Source organism: Calonectris borealis, chromosome 22, assembly GCF_964195595.1.
Source record: "Calonectris borealis chromosome 22, bCalBor7.hap1.2, whole genome shotgun sequence".
In the NCBI taxonomy this organism is placed as follows: domain Eukaryota; kingdom Metazoa; phylum Chordata; class Aves; order Procellariiformes; family Procellariidae; genus Calonectris; species Calonectris borealis.
In genome coordinates this window covers 4,718,851-4,745,725 of record NC_134333.1, presented here as the reverse complement: position 1 = coordinate 4,745,725, position 26,875 = coordinate 4,718,851, and the positions used below count along the sequence as shown (strand labels likewise).

General features: G+C 43.5%; 1 protein-coding gene across 5 annotated transcripts; it reads left to right on the top strand.

Moving 5' to 3' along the window:
* The first annotated feature begins 8,592 nt into the window (after positions 1 to 8,592).
* Positions 8,593 to 25,664, top strand: GOSR2 (golgi SNAP receptor complex member 2). Of its 5 annotated transcripts, none has more exons than XR_012676877.1 (7): positions 8,593 to 8,686; positions 11,172 to 11,236; positions 14,059 to 14,167; positions 15,285 to 15,417; positions 18,259 to 18,399; positions 22,386 to 23,196; positions 23,271 to 25,664. XR_012676877.1 is itself a non-coding variant. In XM_075171160.1 (6 exons), exons 1-6 carry the CDS (start codon positions 8,658 to 8,660, stop codon positions 22,545 to 22,547), a joined length of 639 nt encoding a protein of 212 aa, XP_075027261.1. In that variant the 5' UTR covers positions 8,593 to 8,657; the 3' UTR covers positions 22,548 to 25,664. The 5 variants fall into 5 exon arrangements, 2 of the variants coding, with proteins under 2 accessions (XP_075027261.1, XP_075027263.1); XR_012676879.1 differs by having other exon boundaries at positions 22,386 to 23,375; positions 25,322 to 25,664; XR_012676878.1 differs by having other exon boundaries at positions 22,386 to 23,375; positions 23,501 to 25,664.
* The last annotated feature ends 1,211 nt before the right edge of the window (positions 25,665 to 26,875 follow it).

Below are 26,875 nucleotides of genomic sequence, written 5' to 3'. Positions count from 1 at the left end.
GAAATAGCTAGTGTGACCTCCTGATGCCAAGTCAGCTGTATTGCCATGGTGGCCTCCTGCTGAGCCTCAGTGAGCCTCATCAATGGGCAGTGCGGGACCCCAAGCTGAGCCACGCTCCACAGTGGGCAGTGTTGGACCCCGTGCTGAACCACCCACAGCCACGTCCTTTCTGCTCATGGCCGAGTACAGGCAGAAAGAGTTTGCTCTGCCTGACAAATACTCCAGCCCTTATGTGTTTAGCCCTGCAGCACAGGCAAGAGCAGTGTCGGCTCGAGCACACGAAAGGCAGGGCTCCCACATTACAGCTGCCAGAATGCAGGAATGGACCTGATGCTGCTGTAGATAGAAATAAAGCAATCCTGGTCGGGAGGAGGGAAAGATTTACATTGCAAATCTGTACAAGATTGGGCATCAAGCACTCAGGGCCAGCACACAGTCATTAATGTGGTATTGGCAAACACAGCTCCCCTTGCCGAGAGTGATGTGGCTGGTAATTACATAATGATGCCACTTTTCTTTCTGCTTTTCCTCTGTCTCATTTCAGACAGATGGCTAGTGATTCAGAGAAAAAGTGGAGACTTTCTGAGCATCCTTGTGTTCAGCCTTACAATTGAAATAATGTTATTTTAACATGTAGGTTTGAGAGATCACCTTACCTGACACAGGCCAGAGGAATTAACCTCAGCATTTGCAATAAAAACGATCAGATATTTTTCTTTCTAGTATAAAGGTTCCCTAAAAATACATGTCATATTTCTAGTTTTAACTCATAATCATGGAAGTGAAGATTGTGGCATCTGAAATGCTCAAAAAGCAGGTGTTTTACAACAGCTGTAGCACGAAAGTGAAGTGGGCTAGGGGAAGCAAGAGCAGTTCTCCCAACCAGCCTGTGATATGGACACTGGGGAGAAGAGTCTTGGCGAGTGGAAATGTACCAAAGCCTTTTTCATCAGTGGAGACAGACTGATTTTGCATCACTTGCTGTGAACAAAGAACTTATCTGGTTTGGAGGCTGCAGGGAAGTGATGCAGAAAGATCTGTGACTGGACAGGTAGAGATAAGCTGTGAAAGCCTGTTACCAACATAGTTTTATAATATTCTATAATTATATAATTATCGTATATAATCTTATAATATTATATAATTTTTATAATTCATCAAATCATCCAGCAGGAGTTAAAACTATATCTTTGGAAATTCAGATCCACAGGGATAGTAAGCTACCGTCAATTCAGTGATGGATATGACCAACAGAAAATGATCTTGAATTTCAGGTACTTTCCCAAAAACAGGAAGAAAAACCTATAAAAACCATTTTAAAAAAATTAATCTCTTCATGATGTGTTGGTCACCTTTTACTCCGGTCACCTTTCGTATTTAGCCCTCCCATTTCCTCCATAGACTCCCACACCTTTCACCTGCACCTTGTGCCAGTTTAGCTTGCTGGGCATATTCGTTGTCAGCAGAGCAGCCGTGGGCAGCGTGACCAGGGAGGTGAGCACCCCTGGCTAGTCTTACAAGACATTGATTTACCAGGGACTAAAGTGATTATGGATTCCTCCCAACATGGGCAATCCAAAATCGCTTGAAGAGTGCAACAAAACCTGGAGCTCTTGTGCCACCATCATAGCCCCAGCCGCGGCACCATGCTGCAACTAATTGCACCATGATGCTTGGGTCACTGGAACAGTGTTGGAGAACTTGAAGGAGCAATAAAGTAAATCCATTTTGTTAAAATAGGGAAGACTGGTAGATGTAATTTTGCAGGTCTCATTTGTTGTTAAATAAACCTGCCTTGTACTGGGGCAAATAAAACCCTGCTGCCAGTGCAATCAGACTGGAGTGGGCAAATGTAACTGAACCTGGAAGAAGACTGAATTGTAACATAAGAGGTGCAAGGTTGGCTGCTGGAGGTAGATTTTTTTGCAGTTAGACCATCTAGTCTGGTCAGAAAAAGCAGATAAGCTTTAGGAAAAACAAGCCCTTCTTTGAATTTGAAATAGAGGTAGCAAATTGACAGATAGCTCAGGATAGTGAACAGAGCAGTACAGCAGGGCCGAGCTAATCACTGGAGATAAGATCTTCCACACAGTGATGCGACAGGCAGTCTAACAGCTCCTGCTGTGGCACCTTCCCTCTCTCTGCAGACATTCTGGCAAGCGGGTAAATGCCACCGCACCAGTGGAGTGACCTCACTTCCAAGGTGACATCTGCAGCTCCAGCTGCCTGCATCAGTGCCTGTCGCGGAAGCTGAACCAAACTGATGCTTCTCAGCCTGTGATGTGTGCCTCGCTCTTAAAGAATATAAAAGCTATGAGATACAATCTGCTGCTCCATCCCTTTTCAGGTATTTTCTAGCCCCAAAGAAATATGATTTGTGTTACTTACAGGTACCAAAACTGTCTCGTGAGAAGATAGCAAAATTAAATTCCCAAGGAGAAAGTTTGCAAAAGCACCAGAAAAGTCAGCGTTAGGGACAGATTTTCTATATAGCGGAGTGTGTTGGATGATGAGTGCAGACTTCGTATAAAGAACCCCCCCCAAAGAGATCACTCTCTGGAGCTTATGCTATACATTCCTGAATGCCAGTATAGTCCATAGTTTACTGGACTATAAGAAACTCCCGGGACCCCTCTGAGTAGAGCATCAGTCTTACTTGGGCTTTGGAGAATGCCCTGAAAAGAACTACACGGTTGTAATTACACTCTATCTGAGCACTCAATCAAGCTAACGACTATGGACTCTTTGGCACGGGAGCTACCAGGCTGGACCGAATGGCGAATCGCATCTTTTATGTCTGCATTCAGTCCTCACACTTTCTCCTGGTCCCCTTTAATGGCAAAAGACTTGGTAAGGTTTTGTTCAGATTACTGGAGAAGGTTTTAGGAAAATTCCTCTATAACATTCTTCAGAGGACTCTCCCCACCCTCCCCTCTCCGATACAGACAATCCAGTTTTCCCTCTTGGGGGACTCCAGCTGGATTGACAGAAGAAGACATCTATCCTGTGGATGCATGCAGCTCCTGGGGCCTCTTTGTGTCAGGCTGTTTTAACAACAAACATATCACAGCCCCTGGAGCATCCAGTCCAGCATGTGAGAAGCAGGGAGAGGTAGCCCGGCACGTCCATCTATTTATGCCTGGATTACCAGTTGATGAAACGTGGATAAAAACGATTTTTACTTTTTTTTTTTTAATTTTGAGATCCCCCATATTGACAAAATATGAGCGTAAGGCAGATTGACATCTAGATTCGACTTGGAAAGCAGTTCAGAATAAACCTATTAAACAAATGAACAAAGCAGTACAGTTATCTGGATCGGTTTGCCAAAATTAGACCTAGCAAATGGGTGTTTATTCAGTGGAAAAGAGTAGCACATAAAAGACCTGCGCCTAAAATTTCCCAAAGCAGCTGATGATTCTGTCTAATTCTGATGGAATTCTTAACCTGACACATTTCAGGGAGACTGACTGTCAGGAAACTGACCCCTGGAAAAATCAAGATAACAGCACATGTTTTCACTCACGTATTTTAAGATTTTCCTATGTAAGTGTTAAATTATGCATACAGTTCAGGGCTACATCAGTGCCGAAACAGAATCTGTCCTAATACATTTATGTATCAAACAGGGCTGCCCAGTAAATAAATTCAGATTCTCAAAGCCAGAGCTTTTAAGGTCTGGACCCAGGGATTGCTATGGGATTTGGGATTAAGGGGGGAATGCCATCTCAGTAGAAGGCAATTGAGGCTCCTAACAAGTTCCTGGTGCTGGGCAAATGGATGCAAGGTGCTACATTTCTTGGCAGGATTATTGTAATTTCATCTGTTCATTGACTGGGGAAGGCAATGTCATTTCTTGCCTCTTCTGCCTTCTTGGCTTTGTTGGAGGAAGCTCTTCTGTTCCCATTTTCTGAATTTAATTGATAAGGTCAAACTGGGACGTCATCAGCAGGGAAAAGGCACAAGGATCTCAGTCCTGCATGGATAACTGAGCCACGTTTAATCATTATTATGATAATATAACACATTATACTGCAGTGGAGGCATGGAAGTACCAAACATACCCAATGTAGCGCCTGTTCCAAAAATCCATCGAGGTCAGTATTTCATCTCCAGCAGTGATCTGTGGCTGTCACCCAGGGAAGAATAAAAGCATGAGGCAAATATACTTGCCCAGGATATTCTCCGAACCTCCAGCCATTTGTGTCTCAAAGGTCCCTAAGGCTGGGGCATGCTGCAGTGTTTCTCACCCTTGGGTGATTTTTTTTTCTTCTATTTCTATCACATTTCCCTGGCATCATCGCAGAAGGGAGGGAACTAGTGAAATGGTAGAGATGCTGCATGACTTCTTTTTTGATTGGCCTGACCTTCCCCACCCTTGCCGTATCCCTTTACCCGGTACATTTATGAATGATGGCCCAAGGATTTGTGACTCTTCTGGCCACAGACCAATCTCAAAACTCACCGCGACAGTAGTGCAAAAATGTTCTTAATTTGGGAAGATGAGAAGGAAGGTGCAATGTGTCTTTAAAAAGCTTACTGCCCAGGAAGACCTGGGTCCAGTACATCACGCAACAGTCCAAGAAATTTGATAGATGAGTCTCCGACATTCTTGTCATGTCTCCCCTTCTCTTTTTCACCACTTCCACGGCCTTGAAATGCTGAGAGGCGTGCTGTGAGGTCTGGCTTGTGTAAGGGAGTCTGTCAGAGCTGGGACATGCAGCCCTATGGCCTGCAGCTGGACTAAGCGAGGAGTCTCCATCAAGCATTCATCTAAATGTCTTGCCTCTGCGGCATGCCCTCAGGTTCAGCACTCCTTTGTTTTTAAAGCCACAGTTATTAGTATCAAGAAAGCATGCAAAGAACTGGGGAATACTTCATGTGCCCGAAAAAGAGAGGGAGGTAGGGAGAGAGGAGGGGGAAAGAGAGTTTCTATGCCTTGTTGGGATCATGTTTAGAGAAACAGGGAGAGACACATTATTAGGGTCTGGTTTTAAATAAAGAATCAGGGTCTTCTCTTTCAGAGAGAGCACGAAGTCCTGTAGCTGTGAGGGGGAAACGGGCTGGTGCAGGCAGCACAAAGGAGACCCTGCGAGGATCCAATTTTCCCTTTGGTGCTGCAAGGCTTTAAAGTACAAGCCAGAGGAGAGTAATGGGGAATGCACGGACGGGGGTTTGAACGCCGCTGTTGAACGCACATGATGTCTGTAGATTGTTTGATAGAGAAAATCCCCACAGTTGGCTTGGGGTTTCTAAGAGAGCAGTGAATATGAAATCCTTTTTCTCCAGTAGGTGCTACACAGGAATGACCTGGGGACACATTAGACAGTGATAAGTGACTCTCTCCATCCCTTTTATCCTGTTTACAATACAGAGGCTTTCCTTGAACAAAACCCTTTTTTCTACTCTCCATGCTCCTGGCTGTTGTGTCTAAATGAGCCAATTTGCTGAAGGACTCCTCCTGGAAGGACTTGAAGTCTAACAAGAACAGTCGTTTGGTTGCAGCATGTTGTTTCTGGCAAAAATCAATTTCTTCACAAAAGAAGAGAAATTCGTTCTTGTATTTCAGTACTTACCACTTCATCAAAACTCTTGTGATACTTCTTAAAGCCCTGGCCAGCAGGGAAATCCCAGCATCTATTTTCATTCAACCTCTCTATTTCCAGAAAGTGTTTGAAAACAGGGTATAATGACTCAGATAAGGGAGAGCAAAGAACAAGGACTGAATGTATTTGTTACTACTGCAGTTGATGTCTTTTATTGATACAGTGTTTATTCTTAGACTGATGTGATTTCTGCGGCTTGAGTTGCTATTAGACATCCAGGGGATAATCTTTTGCCAGAGGCCTGGCTTGCTGCATGGCAGGGCAGGGCGGACAAAGGAAGTTTCATGCATCATCTGAGATACAAGGGTTTGACCCACAGGAACAAGAATCTCTCATTAATTAAAGATGTGTAGCTATTTCACTCATTTATATCTGTGTGATGCTCAGTGACTTGTTCTCACGTGACTAGACTGTAGTCTTCAGGTGCACACCCTCAACTGTAAATGAGCAACAGCAGAAAAAAACAACACTTTGGAGACTTTTGCAGTCTCAAGGTTTCATATTTTGCCCAGTGTCACTTAAGAAGTTGTCCGCCTTAAGCTTCCCCACCTCTTAAAATAATTTCTGGTCTTTCCTCCGATGTTTGTCATCCTCCGGTATCTTGAATTTTTCCTATAAAGTTATTTAAGCTTTGCCTATGTGAAGAAAAGTGCAGAATAGGGCTGAGGTTGCTGAAGACTGCTTATGATTTAAAACATTGTATTTAACTGTATTAGAGCATTTTATTTGGATTTATCCAGTTTACTATATTATTCTTTGTGATACAGCAGTTTTCTTTCCATACCACAAGTGGGATAGGTAGCATGAACCCAGAAGAGGGTAGTATCAGCCCAACATCAGGAAGAATTCAAAGCCTAAGGAACAACTGTAAAAACATGTTTCAGAGAGGGAAGAAATAGTGGAGAAGGAAAGAGCTGAGTACCCTGCTTGCCTGGTCCTACTAATTTTTAAATGACTGATCTTGTGGTATTAAGTTGAACGCTTTACAGAATACATCTTTCCCGATTTTTCCCAATCAAACTCATTGTCTTGTTAGCATGAAGTCACGTTTCTTGACAAGAACTATTTTCCATTAAAGTACACTGACCAGAATGAGTTATAGTCCTAATTTTAGCTTTTTAATAAATCAATTTTTGTCTTGGTATTTCTAATGTCCTGGTGCCCTGACTAACTGGCCCATATCTACTTTTTTTTGATAATCCACCTTCTCCCTGATTCTCCCATAAAGTTCAAAGGTTGCAGGAGTTCAGGTGGCTCAGCAGACTACAACCATAAAGCACGTCAGGTTTTGTAGTCCAGCACATACAAGAAAGGGTTGTGGCTTCAACTGTGGTTGATTATTTGGTTAAAACAATTAAGAAACTATGTACAGATGAGCTAACTGAAAGCAGTCTTTCATACAACCCCAGAGCAAGGCCTAAACAGCCAGCCCTGCGAAAAACGACAGAGGAACCTGCTGTTACACGATGAACAGGTGATAACATGGTGTAGGGAATTTAGTGTATCTGAATGTGAGGGGAAAAAACAAGGTTATTAAGAAAACAAACCTATTTGCATAATGGATGCCCTGAGCTGACCACTGACCATGACCACTCGTGAACAAACTTTTGGCATTAGAGTAAGTAGTTTTATCAAAATGAAAGACTGAATAGGATAGCTAGGCAAGGTTCAGAGAAGATGGTGATGATGCTCAAAGAGCTGGAACAGCTATTGTAGAAGGGATGGCTAGATGCAGGATTCATCCTACTTGCTGCTCGGTATCTGCGTCTCCATGTGCGCTAATCACCTAGACTTCTAGAGGTGACCTGACTTCTAGAGACCCCACTTGGAGTACTCTGTGCAGCTCTGGGGCCCCCAGCATGAGAAAGACATGGACCTGCTTGAGCGGGTCCAGAGGAGGCCACGAAGATGATCAGCGGGCTGGAGCACCTCCCTTGTGAGGACATGCTGAGAGAGTTGGGGTTGTTTAGCCTGCAGAAGAGAAGGCTCTGGGGAGACCTTATTGCAGCCCATCAGTACTTAAAGGGGGCTTACAGGAAAGATGGAAAGATGGGGAGGGAATCTTCATCAGGGAGTGTAGTGATAGGACAAAGGGAAATGGCTTTAAACTGTCAGAGGGTAAATTTAGATTAGATATTAGGAAGAAATTCTTTACTGTGAGTGTGGTGGGACACCGGAACAGGTTGCCCAGAGAAGTTGAGGATGTCCTCTCCCTGGAAGTGTTCAAGGCCAGGTTGGACGGGGTTTTGAGCAACCTGGTCTGGTGGAAGGTGTCCCTGCCCATGGCAGGGGGAACTAGGTGATCTTCAGAGTCCCTTCCAAACCATTCTCTCATTCTATGAAGTGGATGCAGTTCCTATGACCAAAGGCAGCTCTCTTAGCTGACATCATGGGAATCCACAACAACTGCTTCACAGCGCGCGTACCTGATGGACTCACGGACTGGTTTGGGTTGGAAGGGACCTTTAAAGATCACCTAGTCCAAACCCCGCGCCGCGGACAGGGACATCCCTCACCAGATCCGGCTCCTCAGGGCCCCGTCCAACCGGACCTGGGACGCTCCGAGGACGGGACATCCACAGCTTCTCCACAGAGCCACAGGACGCTCTGGTGCCCCCCGGAGCCCCGCGCTCGGATGACCCCTCTCTCCCGAGCCTGGAAGAGACGACGACGGGGGGACGTGGGGGCAAACGAGGCCCGGCGCGGGAAACGCGAGCAGGCGGCCCCCTTCGCCCGGCCACCACGGCAGCCCGGCCGGTGCCTACCTGAGACCAAGGGCCTGGCAGCGCTCCCGCGCGGGCGGCGGGGCGGGGCGGGGCCCGCCGGGCCTCAGGCTGGGGCGGCCCCGCCCCGACGGGCGGCGGGACGGCGATCCGGCAGCGCCCCCTGGCGGCCGCGCCTGGCGCTGCGAGCGGCGCAGGCGCCTGACGGGCGGGGGGGGGGAGGGGTGGGTGTGTGTCCGCGGCCGGCGGAAGCGGAAGTCGGCGGGGCCGGAAGTGGACGGCGGCGACGTGGGCGGCGGAGCGGAGGCGGGCGGGCCGCGGCGCCGCTATGGAGGGGCTCTACCACCAGACCAACAAGTGCGTGGGGCGGCGGGGGGCGGTCACCGGCCTACCCCTCGGTTCACCGGGCCGCAGCGGTCTGCCTGGGGGGTGCGGGGGACGAGTTTGAGGGCGGACACCCTGCCTGCGGCCCAGCGCGCGCTCGGCGCCCTGTTAGAGCTTTTCCCTCATACAAATTCTCGTCTTGCACCCCGGAGCCTTGCCGTGAGCACCGTGTTTCAGCCGCGGAAGGAAGCAAAAGCCTGTCCCTCCCGGCTGGCCGGTGTCTGTCCGGAGTCCCAGCCCGCTGTTAGCCACGTCAGTCCGAAAGCAAGCAAAGCCTGCTCGCCTCGGGATTTTAAAGCACAGGATTGCAAGTATTCACTGCAAACGTGGGATTCTGTGTTACCAGATGGGCGTACATTTAAGGCATAGTGATTTAGCAGGATTTCTATGGCAGCGGGTTTTCATGATCGCTAGCAGGCAGCATTTAAACTGGCTCGGGAAATGTGTGACTCCTTGGTGGTATAAAACACTGTTTCACAGATAATGCTAGTCTGGTGAGATAGAAGTGGTGTGAAAATTGAAAATAAGGCAAAAAATCTTGCAGCTCTGTGTGATATGGAATAGCTTGTGGGAAAGAGCCGAAGGAAACAGTTAATCCAAATAGTCCAACTTTCAGTGGTAATGGGTTTCTTTGTTGAGCTCTGTTGAAGGAGGTAGTGTGGTAAGTAAGAGAGTTCCGTTAAGTAATGATGTAGAGTGACCCTGTAGGGAAGAGCGGGAAATCCTGCTGTTGATCTAGAAATGCGTACTCATAACAGTAACTGTTATACAAGAAAAATCTTGTCTTGTTCCCGTTTCCATATTGCCTTATTCTGTGATCATAGAATGGTTTAGGTTGGAAGGAACGTTTAAAGATCATCCAGACCATCCCTCCTGCCATGGGCAGGGACATCTCTCATTGGATCAGGTTGCTCAGAGCCCCGTCCAACCTGGCCTTGAACACTTCCAGGGATGGGGCATCCACAACTTCTCTGGGTGTGGTAGTCGCTGAGCTGTGTTTTTGTTGTAATTTGTTGTCAGTCTGAAGATACTCTGAATTTTTATACTCTCTTCTCACCTTTTCCCCAGACTTACTGTATTTTCTGTTATGGGAAGAGTCCTGGTGAGTGTGAAGCAGTTTTTCTGAGCCAGTTGCACATGATCTGATTTGAATCCTACACCTGGGTTTCTAAACAAGCACTTAAAGAGCATTTTAAGAGCAATGCGAGTCTCAAGCAGTCTGGGACATTCTAGAGAAACTGATTGGAAACAAAACTATAGAACAAGTATGGGTTGCAAGATATTGGCTATTGAATTGGTTCTCTAGTTAATTCCAAGTAATACGGTACTTACGACACCAAGTATGGCCAAAGGTCCATCTGTCCCAGTATATGTTCAGTATTGTCTAACTGCAGATCTCAAGGACAGACAGTAAGAAACGGGCAAATGTATGCGATACTTCCGTTGAATATTGTCCCAGCTTCCCAGAAACTTGAGGCTTGGGGGCTTCTCAAAACAGAGGAATTTAACAACCCCAATCAGTGTTTGTTTTTTTTTTTTGTTTGCCACTGCTTGTCCAGCATCAGGAGTTCCTTCTCTTCAGTTTTAGGCTATCTTTTAATTTCATTTGATGCCTCTGTAATTCATATGTGGTAAGAGACAGTGAAAGTCATTCCTTATTCACCTTCTGCTGTGCCATTTATGCTCTAGAATATCTCCCTGTTACCATCTCCAGTCCATACTGAACAACTGTTTCTTGTATGAAAGCTGCTCTGTACTTGTCATAATCTTTATTGTCCTTCTCTAAACCTTTGCCAGTGCTTCTGTTTTTTTTTTTGAGAAGGGAGGGGCAAAACCTGTGTTCAGTGTTGAAGATGTGTACTACCCATTTCTGCAGTGACATAAAGGTTCGGTGTCTCATCAGCACTCTTGACTTTAGTGCTGTACGTAGGTAGTATTTCACTGCAGATCTGTTATTAAGGTCTGACTTGTACCACTGCTTCTCCCAGTCAGATCTTCCCTCTGCTCTGCTCACCACTTGTGAGTTCCTAGTGTGAATCTGAAATCTTGTCTCCGTGGTTGTCTTGGAGGAGGTAGATCTTAACGGCTTTCAGCATGCCAGGTGTGTGGCACGGGGGGAGCCCCAGTTCAGGTTACAAATACGAAAAGGAAGCTAGAACTGGATTGGAAATCTTTGAAGAAAGAAAAGCCCTTCACCTTGATTTTTGTTTTTAAACTGAAAGTTATTTTGTAGATGCATATTAAGTGAAAGCACAGCTTTCTTCATACTGAAGAATTGGGTTGTTTTTTTGTGTTCAGTGATGGGCTCTCTGCGCTGAATACCGTGTAGCTGATTCCTATTCTGTCCTAAAAAGTACTTTTAAGTAAAAGAAGTTGAAAATTGAAATATTGAAAAAAAATTTAATTTTATAGCTGTTAACTGATTTCTCCTGATAATTTACTATTTGTCTTTTGATAGGCAAGTCCATGAGGTCCAATCTTACATGGGGCGCCTGGAGACTTCAGACAAAGAGTCAGTACACTGTAAGTAATTAATTAGTGAGAAAAGTCCCAGTCCAGTACTGATTTGATTTAGCTTGCATCTTTAACCTTGTATGCTTTATCATTGTATTTACAATCATTATTGGAACAAAGTTGGCTTTTCAGTCATTGTGATCAGCTGGTGAGACACATCACTAATTTGGAATGCATTAAAATTATTTTAGTATTTGACTTCAGTAAGGTGATGTTTTGTATGAAGGACAGTGTGGAAAAGACAGAATAAAAAATTACTTCAAATCATTTTCCTATTGTAATTCATTAATTGACAAATAGTGCTTACTGTGGAGGCTTCTACAATGTCTTGGTATGGGAATGCCAGATATTTTTTGGTGCTGTTAGATTTTGGAACTCGTTGTCAGGGTGTGCTGTGGAGGCCTTCAACATAAACAAATTAAAAAGCCCACATTGATGCATTCATGGAGGTAAAATGAACACATTGATGTGGACAGAACTGCAAATTCAGGACATCACCGGGCTAGTTTGTTAGAAGCTCAAAAGCTGAGAAATGTCATTGTATACCTGTCCTGTTATTTTGCTGTTCCTTAAGCATCCGCTAATTGGCAGTATTCTCCAAAAGATTAGTCCAGTTTCTGGGGAAAATGCTGTGATTTGGTGTGCAGGAATTTAGGCAGGATGATTCTGATAGTTCCTGCTTGCGTCAGAGTCAGAACCTGTAATTCCATCTGCTTATGAGAAATATGTAGAACAGCTAGGTCTGAAATTGCTTCAGTAAATTTGGACTATAACCCTGTGTAAATAAAATGTCTGTAATAAAGTACTATGACATAGTGTGGCAGGACTTTTTACCCCAGTGCAGAATTGGCAAATGTATTTTGGACCTGTGTTTGAAGCCTTAGTTCCTGTGTGAGGAATTGCTAATGGGCCTCATCAGAAACTTCTGAAGTGAAAGCACACTGCTTTGACTGGATACATTTATGCACATGTTGAATGACTTCTCCTACCCTAAATATATTTGTGAAGCATGACTTTGCTGTAGAAAGGGCTGTGATAACTTTCCCTATCAAAAAATAACGACTTGTCTACTGGTTCTGTTTTTTGGGGTGGTTGTACTACTCGTAGTACAATGCCAGACTTCCTGGACCGCTGTTCACTGGATGTGTTTTTGGAGCCCCTTGAAAATTAGCATAATTTGCCATCTTGCCTCTCCTACTTGAGACCATTTCAAGAGAGAGGATTATGCACCATCTCACATAATCAATAAATGAACATACTGTTTGTATATTTTTATATATATATATATAAAAAGCTACAGATATGTGCTCTAGATATTAGTGCATATTTCAGAATTTATGGGGAAAAAGATTATCTTTTGGCTGAAGAGCAGGACTAAGAACCAGGAAATCAAACTTCCTGTTGCAGCTTTCCTTTTCCAACTTTGGGCAAATAATCCCTTCTTGCTCAGAAAAGTGTAAGATGACCAAGATAGTAATACTATTGTTTGGACTAGCAAAAGTGGATGTAATTGTCTGTCTGCTCTCCTGGTTGCTTTTCTGTTAAGTTTAGCTGTACTAAATGATGGAGAGATGAATTAGGATGATTTGATTGATTTGTGTCTATATATGTGATTTAGTTACTCTTTGGTTGCGTGAGATCAAAGGGCAAAGAAAAGGGGTTGTATTTGCTGTTTGCTTTTCCGGGTTCTGCTGAGTGTGATTTTCTGGAAAGTCTTGAGATACTGTGGAGTAGTTAGCAGTTGGTTAATAACACTTTTCTGTATACCTCTTTAGTCTAAATGCAAAATAAGAACAAATGGTGTCTGTAGGACTGGGTGATGATTTATATCAGGTCTGACTGTGGCAACCTGAGACTTCAGGACTGTCCTCATGGCTGCACAGACATGACGGTGCTTCTGTCCTCTAATAGTCGGTCTGTGGACATGCTCTGGAGGGTGCGTACCTTCAGCCTTACAGCTCACCTTCTTTAAACACAAGAAAGTCAGTGATTAATAGCGCTTCTGTCTTGTGCCCTTCTGTGCAATTCTTTAAGTTGTGAAATGCTGGATTGTGACATGGTTAGAAAATGTGGTTGTCAAATGAGGAAGAGGGTTGCGGCTTGTACAGAGTTTTGCTGTACAATGACTACAGTAACTGAAAGCATGACTGTTTTTCCCCAGTACAAGTATATGAGTTTGCGTTGTGTACTATTGCCCCTTTGCTATCTCTACGCAGATTATCAGAAGCAATTGCAACTTAGATGATTACAGAGGCAATTATTTTGTGGCCTTGTTTTCCCACTTGCGAGGGCTTCAGCCCTGTTTTGGCTATGACTTTCTGAGCTGTTTGTCCAGTCTCCCAGTTCCTGTCAACTCTGAATCCTTCCCATGCTCTGTCAATCTCCCCTGCTATAGGTATGGATGATGTATATTAATTCAGAATTAACAGTTTTCAGAGGTTTAAATTGCCATTGTTGTGAGAACCATCTTGGCTATTAGCTTGTGTGAGCAAATCCTGCCGAGGGAACAGGAAGGGGCTGCAGGGGACATGTAGGAGCTTTAAATCCTAATACATGGAGCTGATAGGGAAAGAGGTCAGATATCTTGAAAGAGTAGGGGCTTTCCTAGCTCTTTTCTCAGAGGAGGAGGGAAAGGCAAGAGTCTCAAATTACTGAGTTAAAGAAGTGGCTTTTCCTGGTAGATGTAGTTCTCAGTTATCTGACTTTTTTCATCCAGTAAGGATTTGCATCTGTCAGGTTTTAAATACTGGTTTGAATGCTTTTGAGCTTTTACCTTCACTCAGATTACAGTTCTTTAATTCAAATCAAATCATGTTTTTATTTCCTTGCAGTAGTAGAAAATGAGATTCAGGCAAGAATAGACAATATATTCAGCAACTTGGAGCGTCTGGAAATCCTGTCCAGCAAAGAACCTCCCAGTAAGCGACAGAATGCTAAACTGTAAGTTCACCTTCTTTGCTATGATAGTGTAATGTAGTCTTTGTAATTGTGTCCATTAAATTTATTGAAGTCTTTTGCCTTTTGATTTGAGTGAAACCTTTACAGTTTGCATAACTTACGTCTGTGCTCTACAGTAGCAAAATTGAGGCACAGAGGCAAAATCACTTTCCTGCATTTAACCACATTCTGGTGATGGAACTGGATTCATGGCTCTGTTCTGAGATGAGCAGAACATGGCACTTTGATGCTTAAAAAAGTTTCTGCTCTATATGGCATTTGCTTTTAATGGCATTTGTGGAGGTAAGGAGTAAAATTATTTCCGTTGGTATCATTTCTCTGGACCGTTTTCCTAGCTGTTGGTGACTAACATAAGGAGGTTTCTGAAGTTAGCACTGGTTTGAGCAGGAGGTTGGACCAGAGGCCTCAAGACTTTCTGTTCTAATTTATTCTGTGACTCTACTATTAATGTGTAGTCCCAAAATGCCTTTGTAGATACTAGGGGTGGATTTCATGTCACCTATATTATAGAGGTCAGTATCTGAAGTAGTCATCTAGACTTTCTTTATAGTCATCAAACATTTAATCAGACAATGGAGTTCTGGACGTTACGTGTTTTAGCCCAGCGGAGATGTCTCCTGTATTGCTCTGACTGACTTTTAAACTCCTTTTGATAAAAACTCAAACTTAAGAACATGGTGCTAATTAATGAAACTTGAAAGCTTAATCTTTTATGTGCATGAGGGTCATAAAATAGAAACTGTTCAAATCCTACCATCTTTCCAAATCTGTGTTAAATGAGGAATGTACGTGTAAAACTCCTGAAGAGACTAGTCATGGGATAGGATGTCCAAGACAGCTCAAGAATTCTGCTTCACATTCTGTTGTTAGCCTCCAGTTAAATAATCACCAGTTCAGTAGAAAAACAAGGCATGGAAGATCTAAGTCTGGAACATAGGCCTAACATTGAATGTCGTTTATCTTCTAGATAAGTAGAACCCGTAATTCTTTATTATTTGTCACTGTTAAATTATAATGCTCTATTGTTCATATAAAAAACACCACAAAAGAATGGTATTTTTATCCCTGGGAATGTCTTCCTGATGTCGATCCTTTCTAGCCGAGTTGACCAGCTGAAGTATGATGTTCAGCATCTGCAGACAGCTTTGAGGAACTTTCAACATCGCCGTTACATCCGGGAGCAGCAGGAGCGACAGCGAGAAGAGTTGCTTGCACGTACATTCACTACTAATGTAAATATTCTCTATTTTAAATCTCTGTGTTCTAGAAGCCATAGTCTTTCAGAGAAGTTTCAGGCAAGGCGTAAGCGTGACTCTATTAGATTGCTGCTGTGAGATGTAAACGGAATAAAGATAGAAAAGAGTAACAATGTGTGTTGAAGAAGTACAACACTCTCATGAGGAAAAGTTGGTCTATTAAGAGGCAGTAGTAAAAGACTCCAGAAACTGCCGCTTCTATTTTATCCAGTGCAGTTCTACCTGACTCTATATAGCTGTTTCAGAAGGGTGAATGAAGTAGGTACCAAAGTATACGTTTTACTTGGATTTGTGTCAAATGTCTTTGTCAAATCCTGAGATTTGTAAAATGTCTGGCTTTTATACACCCTGCTGTCAGTAGATGTCAGCAAGCTTTAATTTGTCCAAATATAAATGACACAACTGGGGGAAAAACCCTTGCTTTTTACCTGTAAATGATTCAAAAGTTTTTAATGACAAGAATGTGTTTCCACCCGTTCTTGTTAATTTTTAGTTCCTTCACTGGGAATTCCCCCCAGTGCAAATTCCTAGAGGAATTTTGCTTTGAGTAGTGTAGGTTTGCTTTCAGATTTCACTTTCTGTAACTAAAAAGCTAGCCTTTTTGTTTGTTTGTTTGTTTGTTTTTTTTTTTGTTTGGGTTTTTTGCATGTGGGGTTTTTTTGTTAAAGGCATATAACCTACCATTCATTTTCTGTGTTGTCATTCACTGTTAGGGTAAGGAAGGATGAATGTGAGCAGTCTTATTTTCTTGAAATTTGGGAAGTTCAATGCACTTCTCAAAGCCTGACATAAAAATGACATCTAGCATTTTGTTGGCTATTTCGGAATTATAAAAAAGACGTGAAAGGAACACTGACATTTGAAACCTGATTTGTTTTCAAAACACTGTGGTGTTCCTCTGCAAATATGGAGAAATTTTCCTGTAGGAAAACTTGTGGTCCAGAAGTAACACACATGTGTAAATGCAACAGTTTTGAAGACCAGTAGCAGGCTTGCAAATGCAAAATAAATGGCGAGTTATTTTTTTCTCCTTTAGATGTTGAAAGGTGTCTCAAAATGAAAAAAAAAAAAGCATGATTATTTTGTATTTCTAACTCATTACAAAAATGTGACTTTTAAAGTATAATATCCCTGTAATAGAAAAATTATGATTTATTTGTCAGTTATTGGCCTGTTCACAAAGTTTCCATCTATATACTACCCTATTCTATTAAATAGAAATGTCAGCTGAGTATGTAAGAATCCTGAATAAATCACTGTGACATACATAACAGCTTTTGAAAGCTGTAGCAGTTCTGAACATTTTGCTTAATTCGAAGATAAATGTGGTCTTTATCTTTAAAGCCTTCTGTTGTACCATTCTGGAGAAAACCACTAACAGCAAATGAAAAATATGATGCCATCTAATCTTCCTATGAGGAGGGTCAAAAATCTACTTTGATATTTTTCTTGCTGCCTTGTGACGTATAAAAAAACCCTGCAAGCTCCTCGTATAGGAAATGGAATCCCTGCTGATTTGAAGTTTTAATAAATATGTGAAATAATAGCCATTCAGATCCAAATCCAAGTGCTTCTGCTCTGCAGACTCATGTAAGACAAGACTCATGTAAGACACTTGTTTCAATCTTAGTTCTTCATTAACATTTGATCAGAGATGTGTGTGCTGTCGCGGCTTCTTCATCCAGTCACTTTGACCCTGCAAATGCTAACAGCTCTGTCCTTTATTCTTCATTCTTTCACACTAAGCAGAACACCCACCTAGGCAGTACAACACCTAACACTGGATCGTACGTGTCATTCCAGTATTAACATTTCTTTTTACAATAATCACCAGAGTCTACTCAGAGCAAGTTTGCTATTGTTACATGCGTGTAACCTACAGCTGACAGTCAAATGTAGGGTGTTAACCATCTTCTGCCCTAAATACGAATTCTGCATTTTAGTAGTTCTTATAATTCTGAGTACATGGAAGCAGGTAAGCCAGTGTTTCCACACTTACCTCTTACCGATATCATGATTCCTGTTCGTAAAACAATGTCAGAGTGATGAGCTATTATCTTGACTCTCTCAGTGGAATGGTGCCCAGAGAAGATTAAACTGAAGCCTTTGAAAGACAAAAGTGGTTGCATCCTCTGACCTCTTGAACAAATCAGGTTACAGAATTTTATCCTGTTATTTCCATTTCAAGATTCATCGTTTCTAGCTGAGCTAATGCATCTTTTCTGGAAAAATGTTAATTTTTTACGTGGAGGAGGCCTGGGTGGTGAGTGAGTCAGACCTTCAGTGAGCTAGGTTCATGTCTGTTTGCCCTCACTATCAGAAATTTGCACCTTGTTGTAAATAGGAGTTTATAGAATGTCATCCCTCAGACATTGTGTTTTGCAGGCCTTTTGTCGCTTAGAAATTTGATGTTAAATCTTTCAAAAGTCTTTCACTTGCAATGATCAAATGACTCCTTGTTAAACACCTTCTGTTAGTTTTGATGTTCTCTCTTGTAATACCCTTTCCTACATATATCATAAACTGAGATTATGAAAAATTCTCCACTTTTTATCCTTCGAGATCTAATTGCAGTTGAACAGCTGATCAATTTTGCTTTTTGGCTTGCTTCCTGTAGGCTTCTCTAAAGTACTTTTTTCACTCAAATATTAATGTTGTATTTAATATCCTTTCGAAAAAATGTTTAAAACATAATCCTTCAAGTCCTGTCAAGTTTTTGCCACATTTGTTTCTGCATGTTCTTGTGCTGGATCTAACTATGTATGGGCAGTATGAGTGAGCAGGCAAGGTAACCAAGACCCTGCATTTCCCCTACAGGACTCTGACACCACCATACCGATCGACGAAACATTACAGTTTAATGAATCCCTCCAGAATGCCCATCGTGGCATGGATGATCTTATTGGCAGTGGGACCAACATCCTTCAGGGGCTGAGGGACCAGAGAGTGACATTAAAGGTGGGGGCATCATTTTTTACCCAAAAGACCCCACATTCTTCTGCATTTGCGATGACCAGGCTAAGTAAAATAAATACATGAGTTTGTTTCAGTACACTGCTTCAAGCTGAGAATGTTGGGAGAGGCTTAAACTCCATTTTAACTAAACCTGAAATCTTTACATTTTACCATCTTATTAGGAGCATCTTTAAGCTCTTTTTGTGGCTGGACAGCCTAGCAGTCTTCACCTGCACAGTAGTTAGTATCTGGAGTGCTGAATGTTATGTTTTGTTCTGTTATGTTTTTTTTTGTTTGGTTGGTTGGGGTTTTTTTGTTCAAATGAAGAATAGGAAGTAATGGCTAGCTCCCAGACAGATGTTGATTCAGATGAAATCACTCAGAGCAAGCACAAAGCTGGCATAAAGTACTTGTGTTTAAGATCAGTAATAAAGATAATACTCTCCCAGGTCTAATGCACCTCGACAATATTATCTTTCCCTGAATACTGTTAATGACAGCTGTATTTCTTCATGCCTCTTAAGAAAAAATATTTGTCTTTTATTTTAAAGACCGTTCAAAGTGGTGTTTAATTTTGAGCAAATAGCTCAAAGATACAAAAAGCTTTTTAATAAGAACTGTGTGTTGTGGGGAAAGCTGGATTTCTGAAAAACGTGGGGAAATTCCTATCTCTGTTATATACATCTGATGAGGATAACTATTGTCTGTTTTGTGATACTGCTTTGTTTTGGGATGTATCGGCCGAGGATTTAGGCATTTTTAATTGCTAACATAAATCCCTACATTTGGTCAGATAAATCACATCTCAAGCTCCATTGATTGTATAGACTGTGGTTTCACTGGCTATAAAGGCAGTCTAGCCAGCTTACATGCAGATAGCTGAACTGTATATACGTATGCGTCTCACCCTTAAAGTGCATAGGCATTTTGCTGGAGCAACTTTTAGTACCTACGGTACCCATTTCCTAGGAGCTGCCAGAGCTGGGTGTCTTCACAGGGCAGAGTTGCTAGGTGCTTATTTTAATCCTAATGTCTGTCGCAATTCACAAGCCAGATACTTCCTATCCTGATCACAGAGGTCCCAAAGCACTGGACAGGACCACCGCAGGGTGTAATGGCAGAGGACATTTGTCCTCTGCGTTTAGCACTGGATAGCTTTGGTGGCTGATCACATTGGCTTGGGGCATCCAGTCATTAATAAAGTGCACGAGTGTACCTGTGCTTCACACAGGGAATCGAGTTGTTGATTCTACAAGATGGTAAGTCACTGATTCAAGGTAATCTCTGATCAGTGACTGAAGCACTTGGTTTCTGGAGGGTTCCTGAGAAGGAAGTGCATACATCACAAGTCAGGAGAACTTAACCACAGTTGGCAAATATGATAAAGGAACACTTGCAGAGGACCTGCTGCCTCAAAGAGATTGAGAGGAGATGCTATTTCTTCTTGTAGTCAGTAGTCCTGTCTTGTTTCTTTTGCTAGTTAGATTGCAGTAACGTGCCTGGATTCCTATTAGATCATGATGGGTCTTCTGCAAATGTAAGCATGCCTTGCCTCAGCTGCCAACTTGTGGCAAGTCAAGGATACTTCAGGTCAGAACTGTAATAGTAAAATTGTTAGCGTGTCTCTGCCCACTGCTACTGATAGCCTCTAATTTTGGAGCATCATGTTCGTATGTTTTCAGGGGGGATATTTCTTCTCACTCACAGATGAGGAAACATCTGTTCATATTCCTTTTCCCCTTAGCTTTTCTTACGCTATCAAAGACTTCGTTGCACATTCACAAATCTGGCAGAACCAGCTAGCATAGAGACAGCTTATCAAGATAAATGGGTTGATTTGGAAGCACGTTAATCTATGTAACTTTGTGGGTATTGGATATAAATAGACAGGTATGAACCAAGTATACTCAAATTGCCGCAAGGCATTAACTGTTCTAGTTGTACTATTCCACTGTTTCACGGACTGCAAGAATTGAAGAGTTTTCATTTTCCTACTGTTTGCTTTCATTTTGAAGCTTCATTTTTGGTTTCTCTTCTCCAAGCAAGTTTTTCTTTTATTCTGAAGTAGTGTGAAAAGATTGCTCCAGAGACAGGAAAAGTGCTGAATTTGAAAACATAGTATCCAGGGGTTTAATGTGAGGTGTATGAAATGAAGGTGAAAGACGTGATTATGTTTTACTATCAGAGACATAACCCGATTTCAGCAAAAGGCCTGAATACCTACACAGCCTTCTACAGAAGAAACTGATTATCTAATTTGGTATTGCAAATCTGTGTATCTATGGATTGAGAAACTGTTTGTGCATGTATGTCTAATATAGTTGATATAAATTCTGCCCTCGGAGAGCTTTGCTGATCTTAAGTTGAGTTGATATTCAAAACAATTCCCAAATTTCACTTTTTATTCGAGACCAAAGATACAGTAGACTGTGAGAACAGAGAGTTTGTATTTTAAAGCATGGTAGTAGAACATTGTGATGGGAATCTGTGCTATGGACGTTGCTTGGAGAAGAAATAATTTAAGTCTTAACAGCTTTCTGAAGCAGAGTGTTCTGTTAAGGACTTGGACGCAGAAGTCAGTTTGAGAGACTAGGTCCGTTATCATCACCGTGATGTGACGAGGCTACTCCCTAGCAGTGGTGAGAGACCCCTCTTCGTGCACACAGAGGTGCGATGGAGGTTGGTCCTGGCCTGTGTCTGAATGCGTGCTGTGAGCTGAGCTGCGGAGCTCAGTGCAGCACCTCTGCCTGCCCATCGGTATGCTACCCGTTTGTCTGCCTTCTCTGGATGGTACCTACCTGTACCATCGTGACTCTGCAGCCAGGAGTTCCCCCCTTTCTTCCCAGAGGGGATGACATCCAGCTCTGAACTGTGCCCAGAGTACATCTACGTGCCTGTATTTCATACAGTTTCCTTTGACCGTTGCCCTGAAATAAAGTAGGAGTATTCCTGCTGCACCGCAGGACTCCCCCAGGTCATTTCCTGGTACCTCCAGTTCTGCAGCTCACGGTGTTTATCTGTTCCGTGCTTACTGCTGATGTGGTAACTGGTGGGATCCGCATTCTTAATAATGCCAACTGCTTCAGCAGTGAAACAAAACTGAGGTGTGGGGCTGCCTGCAGTACACCTGCTAGCAGTCTTTGTTCAGTGGGGGACAGACTTTTTAGCAGGGCCTGTTGCGGTAGGACAAGGGGGAATGGTTTTAACTAAAAGAGGGTAGATTCAGACTAGATATAAGGAAGAAATTTTTTACAATGAGGGTGGTGAAACACTGGCACAGGTTGCCCAGAGAGGTGGTAGATGCCCCATCCCTGGGAGCATTCAAGGTCAGGTTGGACGGGGCTCTGAGAAACCTGGTCTCGTTGAAGATGTCCCTGCTCATTGCAGGGGGTGGGACTAGATGACCTTTAAACGTCCCTTCCAACCCCAGACCATTCTATGATTCAGTGCTTTTCTCCAGAAGGATTTCTTGAAATTGCATTAATTACACTTTTGTATACCTTTTCATTGCACTCAAGCATTAGCCATACAAGTTTCTGGACCTCCTTTTCAATCTCTTGTTGGTATGAACTGTGCTTCAGCAGGAGGGAAGTTCTGCAAGAAAGGTTGTCTGATCAAGAAGCTTCAAACTCTTATTAGACTGTGTGTCTGAAAAAGGACCAGAAAAACTCTTAATGTCTCCATAGGAAGTGCATTTTTCTTGGGCCACTCTTTATGATGTCTCTGTCCGGACAGATTGTTTTGTATCTTTAGACTGTTTTGTATCTTTAACCACATTCCTGTTCACGTGTGAATTAATTAGTCTCATCATCCAGTTTTTTCCAGGGTCCTGTGGCCATCTCCTCTTAAATTGTAGGAGCCGTTGGCTGATAGCAAATTCCATCAATCAGAATTCATCACTTACCACCCATGATGAAATTCTTGGACTGTGGGAATAAGGATGTTGGACCATGACGTTAATTGTTTCTTTGCTGTCTTTTTATTCTTAGGGTACTCACAAGAAGATCCTGGATGTTGCCAACATGTTGGGCTTATCCAATACAGTAATGCGGCTGATTGAGAAGCGAGCCTTTCAAGATAAATACTTCATGATTGGGGGAATGATTTTGACTTGTGTAATTATGTTTCTCGTCGTGCAGTATCTGACATGAGCTACTGAACTATTGCCAGAGGAGATCGTCTTTTGGAGCAAGGTGGACTCTCCTCCAAACTGTACTTTCCTCTGAGTGCTGCTTTGGATGAGCCCCTCCTGTGAACTTCGGAGTTTACAAATCACACTCAGACACGTCATGTGAAAAGCACGTAGGGGAACAAATTTCTCTGGGGATGCTGTAGTTGAGAATGGCCCTATAAAAATATCCCTAGCCTTTACTGCTCTCACCTTATTGTCTGCAAGTTTAAGAATCTGGTTATAGGAAGCAGAAGTGAAAATTTTGCCCAGTATTGCAAGGTAGGAGTGTCCTTTTGAGTAGATAGGGATATGAGGATGCAAAGGCAGAGCATAAGATGTAGTGTGCTAGAAGTGACCCTGATCACTGTATTTTGCAATGAAAGAATGCCACTGAGGGGAATTTCGCGTTGTTTGTGAGCACGGTCCTGCGGAGTAAGTGTGAAAAAAGAGGCAGCAAGTGCAGGGTTCCCATCTGCAAACTCACCATTTTGCTTGGAGGGAGAAGGATTTGTGGGGAAGGGTCTTGAAACACGGTTATAACCTCAGCTACCTTTTTTGTTTATACACACAGTATTAACCAGCACAAATCTTCCTGTTTTTAGGCTGAGATGCTTCTCATCTTATCTGAGGTATGTTTCGGTACCTTTTTATGCCCTGCTGCTTCCCAGTGGAAGCTGAATGCTGTACTCCTGCCTGCTTTCAGTCAGGTGCACGCCAGGCCTGTGTCATCTCACTGTGCCTAGAACCAAATCCAGCCTCTGAAAGCTGCAAGACTGACATTTTTAGAGCTAGTGCACATCACGTTTTGGTGAGTTGTATTCATTTTCTGAGGTGGTTGGGGTTTTGTGCTCTGTAGCTGGCATTTTTTGAATCGATGAAGCAGGCAAGTCCTCGCTGTGCTCAAATTCAGATTTGTGATTTTTATGTTCATAGAGCTGGAATGGGCTCCCTCTGCTGTTCTTTACATTCAGAATAACGATAGGATCAGGGCAACAGACCTTTCACTTAAAATCAGTTGTCGTCAGAAGAGTTTCCTGAAGTTACGTGCCTTGGGATGGCAAACATCCCTCATCCTTGGGAAGGGTGTTCTTTGCGCTATCCTTTGTACCTGCAGAATTACTGTGAAAGACATTCTCATACATGTCCTCTCACAGAGGTGATAGCCAACTTAGACGTCTCTCCTTGGTTGTAGCTGTCTATCCACATTTAAACATTCACAGTGACAAATGCCTCATTGTTTAAATACAGTACTCCTTTCCCTACAGACTGGGGGGGCTCTGTTAGAACGGCTATCCTGAGATTTTGGGCATCATCCATTTCAATCGGCTTTCAGATACATTCCCATCCCAGTTTGTGTGCAAGTCTGGAGCGTTTCCGGATATCTGATGGTGGTGCAGAAGTGTCATATTCAGATCATGTGGCATAATGGTGGAAATTCCTTCCTTTTCTTCCTGTCTGGAATGGTTGTGGGTCTTTTGATTAGTAACAGATTACAAGTTCTGCATCCTATCTTTGCTGCAATAAGCTTTGCTTTTATTATGTAGCCTGTTGCAAATGTGGAAAAATGGTATTAATAACTGTAAAAAGTGAATTTCGGTTAATGTGGGGAAGCGAAACAGGCTTTAGCCGTGCTTGTTTACGGTTGCGTAACTGAAGCATTGACTGACCCGTGTGCTGTGGCACAGCTTTCAAGCCCAGATGAGAGCACCCAATCTGATCAGTCACTGGCCAGTCAGCTTCATACGTGGAACCCAGGGCGAGGAAGAGCCCGCAGCCGGAGCGCCGGCTGGCCGCACCGCGGACACGAGAGTGGAGGCCGAGATGCCATCAGTGCCTAGATAATCCCATCAGGTGGCTCAGCAGAAGAAAGCAGGAAAGCCTCAATGCTTGTTGAATGTCCCGCGTGCTGCACGCCTTCTGGCTGTCCGTTTGGGGCTTCTCAGTGTGTTTGATGCTTCTCAAGTGTTTCGTGCTCTTCGCGTTCCTCAGTCTGCTAGGCTTTCCCAAGGAAACACATCAGCAGACCAAGTACGGAATCAGTTTTCATTTGAGCCTGCGGGACTCGGGAATTAAAAAGAAAAGAGGAAGACTGCAGTGATAGATCATCTGTCTTGCTGTATCTTTACTCTAGATCTTAAATTTAAATTTATCTTAAATTTATTTTAAATATGAAATCTGATAGATTTAGCATACTATGCACTTGAGAGATCATCTGTGAGATCAGTTGGGCACCTTGTAAGGGATCCCTGGCAAATCTTTTTCTGTTCCGATAAACTGGTCCAATTCCACCTTGATTTTACAACTTTATGGTTTAGTGTTTAAAGGATGTCATTTGATGGTGTTTAACATTTATGTAGTCGTGACCTGGTGTAGCACCTGTCTTATACCAAGGTGGGACTCTAGCCAATTTATTTCCTTCTTTGGCTTGCGGTAGGAGCCATAAAATAATTGGAACTGGATTTTTTTCTGTTTTTGAGACTACCTTGACATTTTAATATGTTTCTCTGTTCATTCATTTTGCCCTTTTAGAGTCTCCTTGTTCTCGTGTAGGCTAATTTCCCTTTTGTAAGCAAAGTGTCCTTGCTATTCACCGTGTCTGAAGGCGAGATGCGGGGCTTGAAGGAACCACTTAGGTAACTGGATTTAATGACGTGCAACCTCAAACAAATTTGTACTACATGTTAAGTGCAAAATGATTTACAAGAGCATCTGTGCTATCTCAGTGTAAAACCCCCAAAGCCCCTGTCGTTACAGTGTGCCACAGCAGGAGCGCAGGTGGGATCGAGATCCCCGCTAACATGAAGTGAGACAGAGCTGAAACCCTGCTGTCTTTACACGTTGCTGCTACGGCTCTCTGAAGTTTCCTTTCTTACTGAAGACTACGTTTCCTTCAACAGAGCTGTTCTGCTTCTGCACTTCTGTGGCACAGCAAGCGTTCCAGCTGTTGGATGAACTGCTCTCTCACGAGAGGACACTGTGGAAATTAACTTGCCTCTGGAAAAAAACTTTTACCAGTATTTTATACGTAAAGGGACAAGGGTGGGACACGATGTGATTCATGTGATGTGTTATGTGAATAAAGATTTTTCAACCAAAATGAAGTTGTTTTACCTTGACTAACATGTAAGGTGCCCAAATATTTAAACAAGCGGGACAAATTCCAATATTCTAAATATTGAGGCAGGTAAGGCAGAAGGCTGGCTTGGCCAAACGGGGCACCCCTGCCTGAGCTCCGATGTGAAAAGGAAGTTCACAGAAAGTGGAAGCAGGGGTCAAAGCCAAAGCTCAGCTGGCATTGAAACGAGTGAGGGGTAAGAAGGGCTTGTATAAACGCACTGGTAGCAAAAGGAACCAAAGCCACCACCCAGCGGGCAGGGGACACTGCAGGAGGCATCCGGGTGACAGTCTTCCCTCCTGCAGCCTCTCCCACTTCGCCCACACAAGGTGTGTGGTGGCAGATGCCCCCCCTGAGGGGGAAGCAGTGCCAGACGGGGAGAGGACGGGCTCTTCAGGCTTCCGCGAAGTGGGGGAGCGCAGAGCCAGATGGAAACACACGGGGAGGCATAAACCAGGGAAGTCCTGCATACGGAGGGAGAAAGTGTGCAGTGAGGAGAAAGGAGATGGGAAACATGGGGTGGATTTTCTTCCCAGTTCACTGAGAATGGACGGAGAGAGGAGGGGGGTTCTGCAGAGAAGGCACCAGCAGGGAGAGGGTCAGCGGGATGCTGCGGAGTGGCCCAGTCTGCGTCTTTCAGTAGGAAGTGGGTCCCAGTGTGGGAGCGCGTGTGTGCGCGGCTCCAGACCAGGCGCTCCCAGTGATGGCTCTGGTGAGACTGGTGGTGACACAGCAGGCTTGTGTGGCTCAGAAGGGTGGTAGAAATGCTGGTGGTCTCTCCTGGCTGGGTGGTGGAACCGGAGTGTGGGGGCAGCTGGGGTGGGGGGGAGCTGGGTGCAGGTGGGAGCTACGCTGCGGGGAAGACACCCAGGACCTCAGCGTGCTCTGCCCGCTCCTTCCCCTCTCCTGCCCTCTACCTGCTAATGATGCAGGTGGTGGGGGCTGGAGTCCTGGTGTCCTGCTCAACCTTCCGTCTAGGTTCTAATGAAGGATAGCAAAGGAAGAACATGGAGGGCAAAATGTGGCTGTTGATAAAAGAGATTGTGGCTTTAAAATGTGAGATCAAGGGGTTAGATTATCTTTCTCTTGCAATTATCTTTTGTTTTGTAGTAATTGAAGTTCCCCACAGCTACAAAACACTTATTAAATCAGAAAATATCCAGCAAGGAATGCAAAAAATTAAAAATTCATCC

What these genes read in the sequence shown, in the direction of transcription:
- GOSR2 (XM_075171160.1), top strand. Translation starts at nt 8,658, where the DNA reads ATGGAGGGGCTCTACCACCAGACCAACAA. An exon ending in AGACAAAGAGTCAGTACACT is followed by an intron (nt 11,237 to 14,058) that starts GTAAGTAATTAA and finishes ATTTCCTTGCAG; the next exon opens with TAGTAGAAAATGAGATTCAG. An exon ending in ACCAGAGAGTGACATTAAAG is followed by an intron (nt 18,400 to 22,385) that starts GTGGGGGCATCA and finishes TTTTATTCTTAG; the next exon opens with GGTACTCACAAGAAGATCCT.